Source organism: Bactrocera neohumeralis, chromosome 2 (genome assembly GCF_024586455.1).
Source record: "Bactrocera neohumeralis isolate Rockhampton chromosome 2, APGP_CSIRO_Bneo_wtdbg2-racon-allhic-juicebox.fasta_v2, whole genome shotgun sequence".
Classification (NCBI taxonomy): domain Eukaryota; kingdom Metazoa; phylum Arthropoda; class Insecta; order Diptera; family Tephritidae; genus Bactrocera; species Bactrocera neohumeralis.
The window spans coordinates 44,143,622-44,165,018 of record NC_065919.1 but is presented as its reverse complement, the minus strand read 5'-3'; the positions used below and the strand labels follow the sequence as shown (position 1 = coordinate 44,165,018).

The 21,397-nt window shown below is 37.9% G+C and overlaps 4 protein-coding genes across 7 annotated transcripts in view; 2 read left to right on the top strand and 2 right to left on the bottom strand.

Moving 5' to 3' along the window:
• Window positions 1–21,397, top strand: part of LOC126753162 (RYamide receptor) — a 361,468-nt gene that overhangs the window by 82,079 nt on the left and 257,992 nt on the right. The gene's annotated exons all lie outside the window — the stretch shown is intronic.
• LOC126753330 (phospholipase A1-like) lies at window positions 297–1,398 on the bottom strand. Its single transcript, XM_050464690.1, has 2 exons — window positions 1,359–1,398; window positions 297–1,273 (listed from the first exon to the last, which is right to left on the bottom strand). The coding sequence occupies exons 1-2, from the start codon at window positions 1,396–1,398 to the stop codon at window positions 297–299; spliced, it is 1,017 nt and encodes a 338-aa protein (XP_050320647.1).
• On the top strand, window positions 4,036–5,137 carry LOC126753335 (phospholipase A1 VesT1.02-like). The gene is made up of 2 exons (XM_050464703.1): window positions 4,036–4,075; window positions 4,161–5,137. Exons 1-2 carry the CDS (start codon window positions 4,036–4,038, stop codon window positions 5,135–5,137), a joined length of 1,017 nt encoding a protein of 338 aa, XP_050320660.1.
• Window positions 16,316–17,542, bottom strand: LOC126753301 (phospholipase A1 VesT1.02-like). Its single transcript, XM_050464643.1, has 2 exons — window positions 17,488–17,542; window positions 16,316–17,410 (listed from the first exon to the last, which is right to left on the bottom strand). The coding sequence occupies exons 1-2, from the start codon at window positions 17,525–17,527 to the stop codon at window positions 16,404–16,406; spliced, it is 1,047 nt and encodes a 348-aa protein (XP_050320600.1). The 5' UTR covers window positions 17,528–17,542; the 3' UTR covers window positions 16,316–16,403.

The following is a 21,397-nucleotide window of genomic DNA, read 5'->3' as shown; positions in this document are numbered from 1 at the left end:
GTTAGACGGAGTTTGCTAAAGATATAAACCAGTTAAACAATTTCTTTACATTAAATTGACAGTAAAGTTCAGTGAACGACCGGAAAACTTCCTAATCGTTGATTGACTATTTTGGAATATCCGTACAACTACTCATATAAACCCATTGCTCGATAGTGTAAGATCTGACATACTTGGCAACTCGACAGTTTTATAATTTTGTACTGAATATCGAACTTTAATGACCAATAATATTCACCAATATATCGTTCTATCTTCTTTTATTCACAACTTTATCATATACAATTATTCAGTACTTAGTTGCCATACCCATAGGGAGCAGTGCTGTGAACTGGAACATAGTAATCACCACTGACGAATTCATAATTGTAGAGGCCACCCATTTTCACGGCACTGTATTGACCACCACATTCCTTGCTAACGGCATCTTCGTAGTCACCGCAACGCATGGAGGGGAAGTTATTTTCACGCACGGCTTCAGCGTAGTAAATACACGAGCGGGCATGACTGCAAGCACCAGTCAAGTCTAAACCACAACCTGGTTGATCCTTACCACCGTTGGGATAGAAAGAGCTCTTGCCAATTGGTTTCAAGAAACCCAGTTTACCACCACATGTCTGAATTGTTTCTACATAGTGAGCGTCCTCGGAGTTGAGACGTTTGTTTGGTTTGCTGTAACTGAAGAGTGGGAGAGCAGGGTCCAGACCGACAATAGCATGAATTTTGCCAGCGCCGACATTCTTGCCCACATAACCGGAAATTTGAGCACCCAAACTGTGACCGATCACTTCGAGGGTATCCAAGTTCAAACCATGATTGCTCACCAAGTAATCAATCATGCTGGCAACCTTCTTTCCCACTCCGGGAACAGCAGCGACGGATGAGACATAGTCAATAGAACGTGCACGGGCCCAATCCACAACGATAATGTTGTATTCACCATGCGATAGCCATGCATCACGAATGTTAACATTCATGTCCGCCTTATAGCTTTGAGTCCAGCCGTGAATTAAAATACGAGTTGGATGACTGGCATCAAAGTGCGAATTGGAAATGGAGTCCTTGTCAGCAGTAATTATTTGTCCATCATTTTGATTCGACAGAGTGTACAAGTAGTAGGTGACTGGAGAGAGATCCAAACGCCCCATAATTTTTTCATTCTCCTCATGTTCTGCCAACATATTTTCAGCTTCGCTACTAGTCATCCAGACGAGGGAACCATCAGCTTGAGGCACATACCAACCATCCTCGTCATCGACAGGAGCAGCCCAAGCTAGTCAAAGGAATGTTAAAGAATAAATTGAATTATTAAAAAGTAATTTTAGAGGAGAATAAGGGTTAGTACCCTGAGTAATAACCTGTTATCGCAAAAAGCGCCAAGATCACGAGAAACTTCATTTCGCTAATGGTGGAGAATAAACAATGATGGTCTTCTGCTGTGATCACCTTTTTATATGCTTTCCAAAATTTAGATATATTGAGATAAATTGTTGAAAAGTAAAAGGGAAACACGTTTCATATCTGATCATTCAAACATTTTAGCTTATGTTGCACGTGCCTGAGAAAGTTTGGCGATAAGCATAATTAGAAAATCAATAACCATAAATAAAAGCCGTTTAATATTGATGAAAGCTAATTTTGTTTGAAGTTTTTTTTGGCTAGTGATAAGGAAGATGTGCGAAATTTATTGTTTTATTGTATTGGCCAATTGAGTTAAGTACATCAAGATAATCCATCTACCTACGACCTCCGCATTATAAGTATACTCACACCTTGCGACAAAGTGTCTGGAAATTGTAAAAAAAAACAACGCAAAGTGTTTAATTATTTAAGAATGTTTTGTTTTGCGCTTAAATTCGGTCACAATCGTCTTCTTTTTGAAAAAAGTCGAGTCGGGCAAGAACGCGAGAGATGTAGCCTTCTCCTGCTACACTGGCCTGCAAGCCATATACCATACCATATCCTTGACTGTTTTAGTATTTTCATCAGTGGAAGAGGTCGAAGGTCGTCCAGAACGAGGCATGACTTCAACGACCTCTCGGCCGTCTTCGTAATTACCACTCGTAGGCTTGTGTTTTTGATAAAACTGAATCACAGTAAGCGTTTTCCAAATTCAAAATTTGGTTTGATATACGAATTTCGAGAAAATTTTTTTTTCGACATTTTTATGACTGAGGTGTACCGATTTAAACAGTTTCTGTAAACAAACTGATTGACAGATCGTAGTTATATTCGGCATAGTAATTAAGGACAGTCCTACCAACTTAGCAAAATACATTTTTTGAAATATCATTTACCCGGGGAATTTAAATTACAATATCCCGGTACTTACTCCTCGGGTTTCCCATTAGCTCTACACAGCCGTTGTGAACCCGATTACACCGCTAAATGAAAAAAAATATTTTTTGGCTTTCTTTTTTCATACCCAAATTCGCTTCTAGACATTGAAAAACATTGGAATTTTTATACTTTTGGAACGTGCTGCTACAGAGTACCACATAATAGTTTCGCTCACCTAACGGCTTTAATAACTTGAGTAAAAATTAAGATATCGTAATCAAACTTATTTTATATGTTTCTTAGCAAAAAAGTAAGGTACTCGTATAGGCTAAATCAGTTCACTGCCACGCCCACAAAACGCCTATAAAAAAACTAAGCACTAAATTAAGATATAGAACTGTACTTTGGTACAGATGATCGCGGTAGCAAGGGGCATCTGTTGGCTAACAATTTTGAAAAAAAGTTTAACCTCTTTCTCTAATATTGTAGGTTTAATATACATGTGTACATATACAGTCAGTGTGGAAATTAATGAATTTGGAAGATACTGTCAACTGTCCATGTACCGGTACTGTTAGAAACTACTAGAAGCGCTATAAATCAATAACTAAAAAATTCCAGAGTATTTAAATTTTACCCCCCAGATCGTATGAGAGGGCTTAATAAGAGCCGGGGTAAGAACTGGACGATGGGAGATCCGACCGACTGGTCTCAACCAATTTTGGAAGCTGACATTCTTCTTACATTCCCATCTTACGATACGAAAATGGACGAAATCGGACTAAACCTCAGGGAACTACGCCTAACTTCCATAGACTACATACATATATATACTATTTTTCGTTTTTCTAATAAATCTTATACCGAATTTGTCGGTCAGTGTATGAGTTATATAAAGAATATGTACAGGCTCACACCACCTTTCTTGCCAACAGCTACCTAACAAAGGCCGGCGTCCCAACACTTCCGCAGCTGCCTGAAAAGGACGATGAAAGGCAAGCCTTTTGAGACAATAGAAGGGATCCAAGCAGCATGCATCTCGGCTCTCAATGCTATTTCGGATAATGATTTCCGTGACGCCTACAATGTTTGGAAATCGCGCTGGCAACGCTGCATCTACGCAGAAGGAGCCTACTTTGAAAGTTTTTCAAGAATTGTCACGATTAGTTCAATAAATTTTTTAATCAACTCAATCCTATTAATTTCCGGAGAAAGCCTGCATATATAAAACCGCTTAGATTGCGATCCTCTGGTTGAGGTTCTACATCTTAAGGTATTTTCCTGGATGTGATACTTGCAACTACCACTAGCCCCGATAGCGACACGAATCAATCGGCTCAATCTCTCGTGTTCGACCTAGATATAATTGTAGTTGTTGTGCATTCACATATGGTGCTGCTTCTAGTGCGGAGGCCGCAGGTAGATGTACTTAACTCAATTGGCTAGTATAATTTTAATAATATAATAGAATTTCGCACATCTTCCTTATCACTAGCCAAAAAAAACTTCAAACAAAATTAGCTTTCATCAATATTAAACGGCTTTTATTTATGGTTATTGATTTTCTAATTATGCTTATCGGCAAACTTTCTCAGGCACGTGCAACATAAGCTAAAATGTTTGAATGATCAGATATGAAACGTGTTTCCCTTTTACTTTTCAACAATTTATCTCAATATATCTAAATTTTGGAAAGCATATAAAAAGGTGATCACAGCAGAAGACCATCATTGTTTATTCTCCACCATTAGCGAAATGAAGTTTCTCGTGATCTTGGCGCTTTTTGCGATAACAGGTTATTACTCAGGCTACTAACCTTTATACTCCTCTAAAATTATATTTTAATAATTCAATTTATTCTTTAACATTCCTTTGACTAGCTTGGGCTGCTCCTGTCGATGACGAGGATGGTTGGTATGTGCCACAAGCTGATGGTTCCCTCGTCTGGATGACTAGTAGCGAAGCTGAAAATATGTTGGCAGAACATGAGGAGAAGGAAAAAATTATGGGACGTTTGGATCTCTCTCCAGTCACCTACTACTTGTACACTCTGTCGAATCAAAATGATGGACAAATAATTACTGCTGACAAGGACTCCATTTCCAATTCGCACTTTGATGCCAGTCATCCAACTCGTATTTTAATTCACGGCTGGACTCAAAGCTATAAGGCGGACATGAATGTTAACATTCGTGATGCATGGCTATCGCATGGTGAATACAACATTATCGTTGTGGATTGGGCACGTGCACGTTCTATTGACTATGTCTCATCCGTCGCTGCTGTTCCCGGAGTGGGAAAGAAGGTTGCCAGCATGATTGATTACTTGGTGAGCAATCATGGTTTGAACTTGGATACACTCGAAGTGATCGGTCACAGTTTGGGTGCTCAAATTTCCGGTTATGTGGGCAAGAATGTCGGCGCTGGCAAAATTCATGCTATTGTCGGTCTGGACCCTGCTCTCCCACTCTTCAGTTACAGCAAACCAAACAAACGTCTCAACTCCGAGGACGCTCACTATGTAGAAACAATTCAGACATGTGGTGGTAAACTGGGTTTCTTGAAACCAATTGGCAAGAGCTCTTTCTATCCCAACGGTGGTAAGGATCAACCAGGTTGTGGTTTAGACTTGACTGGTGCTTGCAGTCATGCCCGCTCGTGTATTTACTACGCTGAAGCCGTGCGTGAAAATAACTTACCCTCCATGCGTTGCGGTGACTACGAAGATGCCGTTAGCAAGGAATGTGGTGGTCAATACAGTGCCGTGAAAATGGGTGGCCTCTACAATTATGAATTCGTCAGTGGTGATTACTACGTTCCAGTGCACAGCACTGCTCCCTATGGGTATGGCAACTAAGTACTGAATAATTGTATATGATAAAGTTGTGAATAAAAGAAGATAGAACGATATGTTGGTGAATATTATTGGTCATTAAAGTTCGATATTGAGTTCAGAATTATAATAAAGTAAACTTTCCAAGGTTGTCAGATCTTACACTTATAGTGCAACGGGCTTATATGAGTATTTGCTCGGATATTCCAAAATAAGCAACTAACGATTAGGAAGCTTTGCTTTGCTGCTCGTTCACTGAACTTTACCATCCATTTAATATAAACAAAGTTTCTAACTGAATTATTTTTTTAGTAAACATAAGGTCCATATACTCGTCTCTAAAATACTCCAACCCTCAGCTCAATAGGTTTTGAAATTATCAATGCTTCTGTGCCATTAGAAGGACTAGTATTAGTACGAGCGATTTGTGAAGTGTTAAGTTTAGCCATTGAGAGAGGGATTCTAATCCGTTTTTTCATTACTTTTGTCTCCTAAGTTCTTAATATCAAGGGTTTTCATTTGTAATCCTTCATTAGTTCTCAGGATGGATGATAAATTTCGTTGTCATTGACAGAAAGGAAGTTAGAGAAGTTTTGCTCATTATTTTCAGTACACCCTGTGCATCTGTTACCAGACTACTACGGGACAGACCTTTTCGAGCATCATTTTTGCCACCGATTGTATGTTTCTGTATGTTTTATTATATTTTTCTGAGAACGTTGTTTATGATGTGGATGACATTTCGATCCAACAAGACAGCGCCACATGCTATAGCGTAGCCATGGAAACTTTGTGAAATTATTGCCCGACTTTCCCCATTTTGTCATTTCGATATAACAATTTGTTGAGATCAGTTTAGATTAGGAAAGCAAAACTATTATACTCTTCTGTACTTTTTTGTCGACGTTATAAAAAATATTCTAATATCCCAATATAAAATCAAGGAAATCACTAGCGCAATCTATGGCATAATAATTAGTTGCTAAATATATTTAGTAAAGGCCCACCAGATGTCTGTCATGATACAAAATATCAAATAAGAGTTCACTCAACTAGTGAAAATAAATATGCGTACTTTTGCTATCAACCCACTTAAGATTTGTTGCAGATAAATCATATTTAACTTCTTATACATTATTTAGAAGTGTAATATGTCAATTATTATCGGCCTCGCATTGTCTTTAAAGAAAAATGATAACTTTTTGGGCAGTTTAAGCAGCTAATTAAGGCGACGGTCGTAATTTTAATTTAACTTTCAATACATTCTTATCTAAGTTTTTACTTATATTGTATTTACTAAGATAGTTTAAGTTCACTGACGTTAACAAATGTAAATCTTGCATAGGTTTATACTCCTAAAACCTGCAATATATGAGTATAATGGCTTTGTTGAGCCAAAGGTTTTTCAAGCAAGAAACATATAATATGGAATTAATGTTAGGTTTTCTGTCTCACAAGAACCTCAGCATCAAAAAGAACACTGTGAATCACAACCACGTTATTTTCTGTTAATTGTTTTAGGTACTACTATGAGTAAAAAACAAGAAAAAACGTCAACTTCGGCTGCACCGCAGCTAATATACCCTTCACAGGTGCATTTTTTAAGTAACTATGTGTTCAGTTTGTACATAGTAATCCGATCTAAACAATTTTTTCAGAGATTATGTTATTACCTATATATATAGTTACTAGAGGACCCGCCCACGTTTTACTGTGGCTGATACATAGGTAGTACTACTAATACCATCTATATGATTTCTATTAGTTAGATTATAAGTATTAAGTAAGGAATAATCGCATTTTTGGTGAAGCAACAAAAATGAATCAAAAAGCATTTCGTGCGTTAAGAAAGAATTGGTTTTTGGGGTAAAAATACTATTGAATTTTGGCTGTGCATCAGTGAAATCAATAGAGTCCAATCGATTGTCAGCCTGGTGGACTGCATATTAAGAAACGGTTCTCAATCGTGGAAAGACAAAAAAATCGGCTGGCAAGGTTATGGCATCAGTCTTGCAATGCTTCGAAAAGATTTCTGTATATCTCAAATTTTAATAGAACTTTTTATCAACACTTCAGTTATGCTGCTATTTTTTGATGCCAGATCTTTTGCAATTTTAAATTGCCTGTCAAGATACCCCCTCCAATAGTTAGCAGGTATGAAAAAAATGTTATAGCTACCCATAGATGTATTGAATCCCCCAAATTTATTACTTAAGAAAGAACAACTCTGTCCACGTTATGAAAACTTGTCTACAGATGCCGCCTTTTATTTTGGCACCGTTTTGTTTATTGCACGTCTACGCCAATTAAGGTTTGAATATTGGATACTGCGATGGAAGCGCAATCTATCGGTCAAACATTCCAAAATTAGCAATTAATTACAAATGAAAAATTAATTTTAAAAAACATTTTCCAGTGGACCAAATTGTGAATCTAAACCATTATCGAATCTCCTTGAACACACACAAAAAGTTTCATCGAAATCGGTCCAGCCGTTTAGGAGCAGTTCAATTACAATCACACGGTCAGAAGATTTATATATGTATATAAAGATATGCTATAGTAATCCGATCGTTCAGTTTGATTGGCAGCTGTATGCTATAGTTAACCGATCTGAACAATTTCTTCGGAGATTACATTGTTGTCTTAGAATATAGTATGTACCAAATTTCGTATACCATACAAGAACTTGATTCCGATCGTTCAGTTTGTATTGCAGGTATATGTTATAGTGGTTCGATATCGGCAGTTCCGACGAATGAGTAGCTTCTTGAAGGGAAAATGACGTTTGCAAAATTTCAAAATGATATCTTAAAAATTGAGGTACTAGTTCGTATATATACAGACAGACAGACGACAGACGGACGGACAGACGGACATAGCTAAATCGACTCAGCTCAACATACTGATCATTTATATATGTACATATATAATAATAATAATTTTAAAATTCTTAATTTACTCTTCAAAATCTATTTTCTTGTTGATAGTTTGGCCGGTCGGAAGAAATTCGGTGTGGTATACACCTTAATAATCGAAGAAAACTGTCAACATAACCTTGATTTTTGACCACCTTGGACATGTGTTTTTCGGCTTCCTTTTCCTGTTTTCCTTTATAGTTGTGTATGATTCGGGTCAACTAAGTAGTTTTCGGTTCATAACCTATTCCGACATAAAATTATGAATATATAAGTTCATTTGAATCGATAGCAAGTTACTTATTTAAATATAGCAAAATGGAAAACCGAATGTCTTTAATCAATACTTCGTACGCGGATTGATTAGTCTTATCGGTTTATTTTCAAGAATACGTACTTGAATTTGCTTTATTTAATATCTGCGTGTCATACGATATATATGCCCTGCACAACCGAACATTATTCTGATGATAGCACTGTCAAACTTATTTTGTGGAGGAATGGAAGCAAGTAAAGAACCTGCAACCGAACGTTTTATTCCCTTACAACTTACAGGAATCAAAGATCGGGAAATTCTTTTAGATGGTGGAAAAATGGTTCGCGTCAGCTACAATTATATTAAAAACATCTTGAAGTGATTGCATTTGATATTAACTAAATCGAAAAGGCTAAATTTAGCATATTAAGTTAATGAGGAAAACGTCAACCAGAGGATAGACATTCTTTATATTAGAGATCCATTTTCATTCAACGCTAATCCACATAATTTTTAAGAAAGCTTGTCCGGCTAATCACATACTCGAATGTAACTATTTGCCGATATTTGCGGCATAAAGTCACCTGGAAATTCGAAAATCTTTATATTAGGTTTAAGATTTACCTCGTTATATTAATTTTTTCTTAATTTGTATTCCGGACAGTTAAATAAACGAATTTAGTTTAAAATTTTGTTATAAGAAAAGTAGGCGTAATTGTAGCCGATTTCACGCTTCACATAGGAATCGGTGAGTCGTGTCACGAGATTTGTGATTATCCGTTGGAGGTTATATAGATTTATCTTGAGGGAATTTGGTTATTGTGGTGTATCACCTAAAACTAATCGAGTTAGATATACGGTCATATATATAGAAATGATCAGGATGATGAGACTAGTTAAATTCCTAGTGACTGTCTGTCCGTCCATATGTGCAAGCTGTAACTTGAGTAAAAAATGACAAACCGTAATGAAACTTGGCAAAAAAGTAAGGAGGAGTTCCTGGATGGCAGAAATGGGGCCACTGCCATGCCCTTAAAAAACTCATTAAAGGAAAACCTACAAAGTGCCATAACTTAGTACCAAATTAAGATACAGAACTGTAATTTAGCACAGATGATCGCAAAGCAAGGGGCACTTGTCGGCTAAAAGTTTTAATAAAGTGGGCATTTCCATGCCATCTAAATATCTAATCTTCTAAACCACTTAAGCACAATTGCTCAGTCTTATCGCTAGTGCCAATACTCAAGTTTCTGGCAGTATGTGCTTTAATTTAGCTCGAAAAGAGAAATTATAGTGCGCAGCTTTTAAAAGCTTTTATGCCAAGTTATCTTTTTATTTTGATATCTTTAAACACAGCAGATTGCCTTCAGTATTTTAAGTGTCTATTACAGTGTATCTAAAACCGCTCGCTGCATTGCTTTCAAAACTGTGTGGTTTTGATCTTTGGTTGTATGTTATTGTTATTATTACTGCTGCTGTTCTGAGTATAATTTATTTTTTTAAGGAATCATCAGTCCCTCTGCTAAAGAATCAATACTACGAAAATATCATTATATTTTTCCAGATTTTATAGTATACTACTGTTGACAGTATTTTCTTTAAATCCCATCGAAGTTGGCAGCTAGTGCTACAATAATTTCTTGTCAACAGGCGCCCTTAGTGTTGACATCTCTTTTTCACCCATGTGTTTTCCTTTCCATAGCCGTACGGTGATCGCACTGAATTGGTTGGTCAGGCATTGCGCACAATGAACGATTTCCCATAGACCTTAGACTTGAATCCTCTGCATAACTTCTATTTGTGCGACATACTGTTAGAGCTCGAATGGCATTTGGCGGTATTGCTCTCCTTCTATCGTCGGAATTTCTGGACGTTTCCATACCTTTAACCTGGACGTGAGATCCGTCACTCAGATGGAGACACTTCGTTCTTGCACTTCATTAACAGCAACTCCACTTGAGCTACAGCCATGTTAAAGAGCGGTTGGTGACCCTCAACAATTTTTTTGACCAAAAAAGCTCTCAATCAGGATCTTAGGACCTCCTAGTATCAACACTGTAGCGCCACATCTTAGCAGGTTTCGTATTGTGGCCATCTATCCTTCGTTTTATCTTTTTGTAACGAAACAATGATCCAATTCTCGAATAATTTATTTAAAAAATATTGATAGCATTCAAAGTAATATTCTCTAAGACTGGATTACTGACTGTCTGCTATGAAAGTCATTTTACATGCCAATGTCATAATCACAAATTGAAATGATATAATTTTAAGACAAGGTGGCGACTACTTAAGTACACCTTGTGCTTATTAATCTGAGCACGGTAGCGGCATTCCTTTGTTTTCGAAGCCTAATAAGATAGTATTTGCCACTTAGTGTGCTTTAAAAGTTAATCACCTGCTTGTCTACAGCAAGCACATAAACCTATAAACCCTTTAGAATGCTAACACTTATCGAATGCTTATACCATCTCAAGTTATACTTGTTATGAAGATTGATTGGTAAATATTAAGTGTCATTAGGGTTGGCCAAAAACACAAACAACATTTATTGAATCGTTTTTTTATGGAGTTTATGCTAAACGAAAAATTCGAACTAAGTTTATTCAACGGAAGAGAAATGTTCGATACTAGGAGGGGAATGAAATGAACAACTACTATTAGCAATTATGATATCTCCCCTTTCACATTTTATATTAGTATTGCTTCTAATGTGCGTAATTAAGAGTTTTTACAGAAAACACAGGCCAATTGATTAAAAACAATCGGCTCTCAGCGCATTCATTTTACTGCGCTCTCGTTAACTTAGGTAAAAAATGGGATTCTATATAAATCGTGATACAATACGATAAATATAATCGACATTATTCAACAGCATAAATATTGGGCCGACCACTAACCTATAGAGATAAAAACCAAAATGTTTCATAAACCTGCATATCTGATTAAAACTTCTCAAGCTACTTCAACCATACTATAAGACAGCATGGCGTATTAGCAACATAATGATGAGGAGATCCCTACATAAAAAACACACAGAAACTTCAAATTTAATAAAGAATGTTTATTATCATTCGACAGAACATTATTTGGCATTTACTTTTTGAAGATTATCTCTAAGATGGTTCATTCGTTGATCCCAATTTTCAATGGCTCGTTCAACTGGTAATTAGCGAATGACACTTGTGATTTGCTCGAAGTCCTGATTCGAAACGGGATTACCCGCATAGACTTTAGACTTTATATATCCCCACAGGAAAAAGTCTAACGGTGTGATATCACACGATTCGCTGGCCAATCGACCAGACCAAAACGTGGAATTATCTGCTCACCGAAGTGGTCTCTCAATAAATACATTGATTGATGCGATATGCGGGAAGTGGCGCCGTCTTGTTGAAACCAAATGTCGCCGAGATTACGAGCTTCAGTTTCAGACACAAAATATTCTGTTACCATGGAAGTGGACCAATAATTCCAACTGCTCTCAAATCACACCAAAGCGTTGTTTTTTCTGATACAGCAATTTATGCATTGAGTCAGAAATGGGGCACATTACTGCACAAAATTTGGCACGAAAATGTTGGATCTCCTTGGGACTTGTTTTGCACAGGCTGTGTTTTGTAAGCTTTCCATTGAAAGGTTTACATACACTTACTTTCTGAAAAAATTGGCTTTTTAAAGGTTTTTTTTTGCAAAGACGGAATTTTTTTTGAATAATTGAACAGTGTTGATACGTTTATATACTTCTTCTTCTTAGTTGGCGTAGACACCGCTTACGCGATTATAGCCGAGTTAACAACAGCGACAGTCGACGAAGAGGTGGTGTGTGTCGATTCTCCTTTCACGGGTCTTTTCCAAGATTTGGCGCATGGTGAATATCTGGTCGGTTGTTGATTTTCCAGGTTTGAAGCCACACTGATAAGGTCCAATCAGTTTGTTGACGGTGGGCTTTAATCTTTCACACAATACGCTCGATAGAACCTTATATGCGATGTTGAGGAGGCTAATCCACGGTAGTTGGGGCAGATTGTGGGGTCTCCTTTTTTATGGATTGGGCATAGCACACTTAAATTCCAATCGTTGGGCATGCTTTCGTCCAACCATACTTTACAAAAGCTGATGCACCTTATCAGTTCTTCGCCGCCGTGTTTGAATAGCTCGACCGTTAATCCAAAGGCTCCCGCCGCTTTTTTGTTCTTCATGCGGGTAATTGCTTTTCGAACTTCTTCATGGTCGGGTAGTGGAACGTCTGCTCCATCGTCATCGATTGGGGAATCGGGTTCGCCTTCTCCTGGCGTTGTGCGTTCACTGCCATTCAGCAGGCTGGAGAAGTGTTCCCTCCATAATTTAAGTATGCTCTGGGCATCGGTCACTAGATCAGCTTTGGGGGTTCTACAAGAGCGCACGCACATCTAAAACACTGGAGACGTGTCTTCCGTCTAACAAAACATGATCGATCTGGTTGGCGGTTTTTCGATAACCATATTTCGGGCCCCGGCGAAGTCAATCAGCCTCAACCCATTTGGGGATGTTTCGTCGTGGAGGCTGAATTTACCGACCGTAGTTACCTTCTTTGCCCACCCTGACGTTAAAGTCGCCAAGCACGATTTTGACATCGTGGCGGGGGCAGCTCTCGTAAGTGCGCTCATAGAAGGCATCTTTGGTCACATCGTCCTTCACTTCCGTCGGGGCGTCGGCGCAAATCAGCGATATGTTGAAGAACCTCGCTTTGATGCGGATTGTGGCTAGACGCTCATTCACCGGAGTGAATGATAGTACTCGGCAACGGAGTTTCTCTCCCACCACGAATCCAACACCGAACTTGCGCTCCTTTATATGGCCACTGTAGTAAATGTCACAAGGACCTACTCGTGTCTGTCCTTGTCCCGTCCATCGCATTTCTTGGACGGCGGTGATGTCAGCCTTTATTTTCGCGAGGACATCAACCAGCTGGGCAGCGGCACCTTCCCAATTAAGGGTCCGGACATTCCAGGTGCATGCCCTCAAATCGTAGTCCTTATTTCGTTTGCCATGGTCGTCATCAAAAGGGGGTTCTCATCCGAGGCTGATTGTTGATTTTCATTGGTAAGATTTTTTACGTGGCGGGTTCCAAACCCAGCGCACAACCCTGCGGGGGGGATGTTTCGCCTTCGAACGGATGTTCTTACTTGGTCAAAGACCGGAGGTAGTGAGCTGCTTGAGCCATATGTAAAAGAATCGTTTCTGGCCACTCCCAAGTGAATGGCGATCAGAGAACTTTCCTTACTTGCGTGAACTTCTACACATGACTCCATCCTCCACGTTTATATACTACTGTGCCCAAAAAGGTAACATTTGAATTTAAACTGCGCGCGTCGAAGGTTTTGGAGAATTATTATACCCTGAACAGGGTATATTAAGTTTTTCACGAAGTTTGTAACACCCAGAAGGAATCGTCGGAGACTCTATAAAGTATATACATATATAAATGATCAGTATGTCGAGCTGAGTCGATTTAGCCATGTCCGTCTGTCTGTCTGTATATATATATACGAACTAGTCCCTCAGTTTTTAAGATATCGTTTTGATATTTTGCAAACGTCATTTCTCTTCAAGAAGCTGCTCATTTGTCGGAACGGCCGATATCGGACCACTATAACATATAGCTCCCATACAAACTGAACGATCGGAATCAAATTCTTGTATGGAAAACTTTCACATTTGACAATATATATTCATGAAATTAACTATAGCATATAGCTGCAATACAAACTGAACGATCGGAATCAAATTCTTGTATGGACAACTTTCACATTTGACAAGATATATTCACGAAATTTGGTATACATTACTTCCTAAAGCAACAATGTAATCTCCGAAAAAATTGATCAGATCGGTTGACTATAGCATATAGCTTCCATACAAACTGAACACATAGTTACTAACAGAAATGCACCTGTGAAGGGTATTTAGCTTCGGTGCAACCGAAGTTAACGTTTTTTCTTGTTTTTTTTTTTTTAGGTTGGTAGTACTGTCAATCACATTTATGTCAAATTTCATGTCAAATAATTCGTTAGTGTTTGAGATACGTGTCGTTTTGTGAGCTGCTAAAAGTGAACGTGTCGAAGACGAAGCTCACGTTCAACAAATCAAAGATTTGGTGTTGAAAACCCGTCTATAAACAATTAGAGACCTTGCTGATGAAGTTAGCATATCGAAAGGCTCAGCCAATACCATTTTGAAGGATGTTTTGGGCCTCAAGCGCGTCAAATCTCGGCTGGTACCGAGAACATTGAATTTTTTGGAAAAAAGGCGTCGCGTTGAAGTGTGTGAAACAATGTTTTCCGACTACCAGGGTGTCATGAAACGCATTATAACTGGCGATGAGAATTGGATCTATACTTACGACCCCGAAGCAACCGATCAATCGAGCGAAAATCGTGCCAAAAGAGAGCCGAGACCAAAAAAATTGCGCCAAAGTCGCTAAAAAATCAAGGTCATGCTGACTGTTTTCTTCGATTCTCGTGGTGTTGTGCATTATGAATTCCTTCCAACCGGTCAAACGGTCAATGGGGAATACGAGTATCATACGTTCAAATAATAATACGTCATTTGCGTAACGCTATCCGCCTAAAAAGGCCAGAATTGTGGAAAGACAATTCTTGGTTTTTACACCACGATAATGCACCATCCCATACTGCCCTCGTAATTCGTGATCATTTCGCCAAAAACTGATCTGGCGCCGTGCGACTTCTGGCTGTTCACCAAGCTCAAAAGACCGCTCCGGGGACACCGTTTTTATACGATAGAGGAGATTCAAGCCGCAGCGAAGACGAAACTGAAGGCCATCCCGGAAAGTGACTACAACCAGTGTTTCGAAGATTGGAAAATCCGTTGGCATAAGTGCATTGCATCGGGAGGGGATTACTTTGAAGGGGATGAAATTGATTTGGAAGAATAAGTAAAGAATTTTCAAAACAAATATAATGTCACCTTATTTTTTGGGCACAGTAGTATAGCGACATAACCGTCTACAAAACCTAACGGTCACTTAAATGTCAAAAATTTCGCATTACGAGTTATAAGAGGTTACGAAACAAAATTACGGTTTATAGAGGTTTAATATTCTTTGCGAAAAATATTACGATTATTATAACGTGGGGACCAAAATGTATGAAATTTTTACGAACTATCGAAGTTTCTTCAAAGGGACAGAAATTTTTACGTATTATTGAGAATTTTGAATTAGCGGGGTACGAATTATCGCGACTCGACTGTATATAAAAATTAAACGCTTTTCGTTATGTGCCCGCATAACGTCCGAACCACAGCACAGAAAGGCGTGAAAATTTGCACTGGTATTCCTATAGTCCTACAGAAGGTCCTAACGGAGGTGCTTCTTGAAAAATCATTATATATATTTTTATAACTCAAGAACGGCTCAACATAATTGGCTGAAAATGGGTGAAAAGGCAGCATGGCACCTCGGGATGTCAGTTGTTAGAAATGTTTTCATTAATTTATGGTTTTATTTTGCATAGTTAGATTGGCGTAATATGGATGACATGTCACCGTTTTGTTCTAAGTATAACTTGTTGAAATTTTGAAGGTTATTAAGTTTCATTTATATAATATATCAAATTAAGGAGAAAATGAACAAAAGTTCTATAAAACGTAGAACGGTTAACATTGGCATCACTTATAAAAAGGACGTTCGTAGTCATTGAAAAATTTCCAAACTCCAAGAATGGAAGAATAGCTCGATCAGGCATCTACCAGATAGTACAAGTACATATGTATATACTCCAACAGTAACATACTAGAAAAACTTAAGGGTTGAACTAAGCCAATACTCGAATATTTTAACAAAGTTTTCAAAGAAGTCCTTTAATAATTTTTTTTGGCATGCCCACATAAACTGCCAATTCTTGTCATCAGTCCATTACCTCCCAATATTATATGAATATTGTTGTTGTTGATGACATAATTAAACAAGTTTATTGATGGTGTTATATTTAGACAAACTATTTCAATGAAAGTCTATAATAATTCTTATTATTAAAATACAATTGAATATAATTTATTTCGTTTTTCCCTGTGTTTATTTGATTTCACTCATATCAGTTTCGTGACTTATTTAGCTGCCATATCCATATGGAGCAGTGCTGCGCACTGGAACATAGTAATCACCACTAACAAATTCATAATTGTAAACGGCACCCATTTTCACGCCACTGTATTGTCCGCCACAGTCCTTCTTAACTGCATCTTCGTAGTCACCGCAACGCATGGAGGGGAAGTTATTTTCACGTACGGCCTCAGCGTAGTAAATACACGAGCGTGCATGACTGCAGGAACCAGTTAAGTCTGTACCACATCCTGGTTGCTTCTTGCCACCATTCGGGTAGAAGGCACCTTTACCAATTGGTTTTAGGAAACCCAGTTTTCCACCGTTTGTCTGGATTGATTCTACATAGTGAGCATCATCCGAATTGAGACGTTTGTTGGGTTTGTCGTAGCTAAAGAGTGGAAGAGCAGGGTCCAGACCGACAATACCGTGAATTTTGCCAGCGCCGACATTCTTGCCAACATAGCCGGCAACTTGAGCACCCAAACTGTGACCGATCACTTCGAGTGTATCCAAGTTCAAACCATTATTGCTAGCCATGTAGTCAATCATGCTGGCAACCTTCTTTCCTACACCGGGAACAGCAGCGACGGATGAGACATATTCAACAGAACGTGCACGTCCCCAGTCAACAACGACAATGTTGTAGTCACCATGTGACAGCCAAGCGTCGCGAATTTGAGTATTCATATCGGCTTCATAACCCTGAGTCCAGCCATGAATCAAAAACCGTGTTGGATGATCGGCATTGAAATGTGAGTTGGAAATGGTTTTCTTGTTAGCGGTAATTTTTTGTGCATCATATTGATTGGATTTGGTATACAGGTAGTAGGTGACTGGGGAGAGGCTCAAAGCACGCCCTTCCATTTCTTCTTTCTTCTCATATTCTGCCAAAAGGTTTTCGCCTTCTTCAGTACTCATCCAGACTAAGGAACCATCAAGCTGCGGTACATACCAGCCATTCTCTCCACTGACGCGTCCATTGTCGTCCTCATCATCGAGAGGAGCAGCCGAAGCTAGTTAACAGTATTATAAGAAAGTACGCTTAGTAGTACTATATATATAATTTTTTTAAGGAGTCTTTAAGAGTTACCTGTTAGCGCGAAAATTGCCAAAAGCACAAGAACCTTCATTTCACAAAGACTGTGGAACTTACAATGATTTTCATCAAAATGTGCCCCGATTTTATATTTTTTCTATTGGCACTTGTTTGCTTATTTCAAAATATAATTCCACTTTAGATAAGTTAAGGAAATTAATACTTGTTTCGATGATTGGCTTTCCGTGATTATGCCTTAGATTATTATAAAATAGTCAATGTTGGAGAAAGTTATGGGGGGTAAAATTTTATTATTTTTTAGAGTTATCTTATCAGTAATTAAAATATATTTTTTCTTTTGCAAATGAGATTATTTTTCTAAGTTCGGAATTCTTTGATGATACAATATTAGAGACAACAGTTAGGTGAATAAAACCATTAAACTTAGGGTAATATGTTTTGAAGATATCGAACAGTAGGCACTGCTGCTGATAATAAAAGATACTAATTTAGATAACCATGCATAAGAAATTTGTAAGTGTTTTGATTAGGTTGTTTGCTTTTCTTAACCAATGAAATACTGGCAAAAGTGGGTGTGACTGTCAAACGTACTTATATGTTCCTTTATTACTTACCTAATATTACTTACGTTACTTATCTAAAAATTTTAAATGCGTATGTGGAACACAAAAACCGCGATAGTCAATTAATAAGCTTAAGACATTACATGACAGGATTTTCGTTGAGCAAAACATGGCCTATTTTCAATATTTTTTTTATATATGAAATGAAATATTTGATTTACACTTTTTATTATTCCAAAGATACGTTCTTTACAAAGATTTTATTACTTTTACTAAGGAAAATAGTCAAAAGTCGGCAATTACGATATAATTTCCCACTGACATTCGGAAAAAACGTGCCTTCGCGTTGACAGCAGAAGTTCTTACAGGATCATCGAATTGAAAAAATGTGTGTTTTAATTAAGACCATAAAACCGGTATTAGATGCAATAAAAACAAAAAAAGTGAAACTTGTATTTTTGGCGACTTTGAAAATTATGCTAGGTATAGAAGAAAGTCTTGACTGATTTTATGAACTTTTGCTATTAAACTACATGTAGCTTGAAAAGATATATCGCCACAATTTTAAACTCACGGCAGTAATTTTATGTACTATTAGGGAGACGGGCCTAACGTTATTAGCAATGCTAACCTCTGGACCGTAACCAAACAGCTACCAATCCATATCGAAATTCGACGTCGTAAATGGAAATGGATCGGCCACACTCTGCGAAAGCCTCACGATGACATTAGCAGAACAGAGCTAGATTGGAATCCGCAAGGAAGCCGAAGACGCGGAAGACTAGCCAACACCTGGAGACGGGAAGTCGAAGCAGAAGCACAGAGAAGTGGTTATTCTTGGAGAGAAATTAAATTCATAGCTTTAAATAAAATTAATTATAATTTGTTTATTGAGGCCCTATGTTCCACCTAGGTACTACGGGAAAATATATATATACATATATAGGGAAACCGGTTAATATGTAGGCCAATTTCAACCACTTTCGGCACTGAAGCACAGCATAACGAGGATAATTTGCTCACTCGCGCTCACAAACTTTCAAAATCAACTGGAAGTTTTAAAATCGTTATGTTACAGGGTTTGTCCGGAAAGTAATAGGACTGATTTTCTTCCGCCGCGAAGAGCGTGCACGCACCGACTGGATTCGGTAGAGGGCGTTCCTAGATAAGGAACGAGCACCTGGAGAGTCAGGACAAACAAGCAGCAAGCCGAAAATGCAACGTTTGTTAGAGCAGAGGTACGCAATTAAATTCTGTGTGAAACTCGGTAAAGCTGTGTCTCGGTTACATATTCATATTTAATATGATCAAGCAAGCTTACCCAAATGTTGCTTGAGCAAGAAGTGGTGTGTTTCGGTGGCACCAGACCTTTTTGGAGGACCGGAAAGAGGTCGCTGATGAATGAACAAATTCAAAGTGAAAACGATGCTCATTGTCTTTTTTGACATCGAAGGCATCGTTCACCATGAATTTGATCCTCCTGGCAAGATATCTCTATCTTTTTAAGTTATCGCTTATCGGTGAAGAGGAAATGGGAAAGTGATCGACTCATTTAAGCAGATGATTATTCGCATATTTGGTCGCCTTTCATATGCCTCTCTTCCAAAATATGAAGTTGTCTTATCAATAGATGTTCTGTATTTGAATAACGTAAATCAAAGAAGTTGAACCGCACATACAAATTTTATATATATATTAAATTGCTTAAGATCGCTGAAAAGATTAGTTATCAAAAATACTTTGAAGACCACAACGAAGAATAATTAAATTGGAAAAAAAATAATTATTATTATATTACTTTACAAGAGATAAAGATTATTGTTTTCGTTTTGCCCTTTCCTAAAGCTAATTATACGCTGACCAGGTATATTAGGTTCCCGCGCATTTGTAACACCTGGATGGAAACGTCGGAGGCCCTATTAAATACACATATGCATGTATGTAAGAAAATGAGCAGCGTGAAGAGCAGAGTTTATTTATTTAGGCATGTCCGCCTACCTCCTTTCAAGAAGCTACTCATTTGCCGCAACATTCATATGTCGATATCGGACTACGGTAGCATTTAGCGTACATACATATATACATACATACGATTGAACTAAAAAGTTAAGTCATTGTGTGGAAAGCTCTTTTGACAAAATATCTTTCCGAAACCTGGCGGGAACTATTGCCTAATGTAAAAGTACCAACTCCGCATAAATTGTTCTGATCGGACCACTATAGCATATATAGTTTGTTAGTGTAATATAAATGAAATTTTTATGATTCAGTGATGAAGCTCCTTCAAAAACCACTGTTTAACTATGGTATAGTGAATTTAATCGAGGCCGTTTATCACTCCCTGTACAAATTACGTGAAGGTCAGTTGTTCTTCCCGAAACTATTGATGATGTGCCTAAACTGATATTGCAAGATTATCATGTGATCCATCGTGAGATTGAGACGATCTATGGGAATGAGTGGGAGCAGCATACATTCAATATTACATGAACGTTTGGCTGTAAAAAAAAAAATGTTTTCGTTGAATCTACACGAATTGTCAATCACTCGAAGAAAAACTCGTGTCGATTGGTCGAGAGAAATGTTAAAAAAAAAACGATAGCAATGCTTCAAAACATGCTATGACGTCGTGAAAGGTGATGAATCGTGGATTTACGCGTATGAGCGTAAAGAACAGTCGTCTGTGCGGGTGTTTCCAGATGAGTCGAATCCAACAAAAGTTGTACGCGCATGAAGAACTTATAAGCAAATAGTTGGCGGTTTTTTTTGGAAAGCATGGATATGTTGGAACCATACCACTGGAAAAACGGAGAACAGTAAATTCTTCACCACGACAATGCGAGCTATCTCACGATTGAAAAATCCTCCATATAGTCCTGACTTGGCGCCGTATGACTTCTTTTTGTTCCCGAGCGCAAAAACATAAACTATGAGATCAATGCTTTTCGACACAAGAAAAGACCGTTGATGCCTTCAGAATATATGTTTTGGAGATAGTTAAATCAGAGTGGTAAAAGTAAATCGATAATTGGTTCTAACGCATGCTAAAAGGCATATATCTTAATGTATATTATTTTGGAAAACAGTAAAGTGATTTTCGATGATTAATATTTGTTTTTGTTCTCTAATTCCGAGATATAAAAATCAACCCTCGTATATCATGCTATTTCAATTTATCGCTTCTGAAGTTATAACTTATAAAGTGACCGAACTATACCGTTATATAGGGTCTGGGCATGGTTATTAACTGATTCTCCAATTTTTAGTAAACTTTGTCAATTAATGTTGTTGCATTTTTTGACATCTAGATATCAGCCAAGCTACATTCTAGCCATATTGTTACTGTCACCATTGTGTGCAAAACACTTGAAATAGTTGCA

Bases quoted from the DNA above. Each gene is read 5' to 3' on its own strand.
- LOC126753330 (XM_050464690.1), bottom strand. From the start codon at position 1,398: ATGAAGTTTCTCGTGATCTTGGCGCTTTTTGCGATAACAG. The intron at 1,274-1,358 runs GTTATTACTCAG...TCCTTTGACTAG, and splicing joins GGCGCTTTTTGCGATAACAG to CTTGGGCTGCTCCTGTCGAT.
- LOC126753335 (XM_050464703.1), top strand. From the start codon at position 4,036: ATGAAGTTTCTCGTGATCTTGGCGCTTTTTGCGATAACAG. The intron at 4,076-4,160 runs GTTATTACTCAG...TCCTTTGACTAG, and splicing joins GGCGCTTTTTGCGATAACAG to CTTGGGCTGCTCCTGTCGAT.
- LOC126753301 (XM_050464643.1), bottom strand. From the start codon at position 17,527: ATGAAGGTTCTTGTGCTTTTGGCAATTTTCGCGCTAACAG. The intron at 17,411-17,487 runs GTAACTCTTAAA...ACTGTTAACTAG, and splicing joins GGCAATTTTCGCGCTAACAG to CTTCGGCTGCTCCTCTCGAT.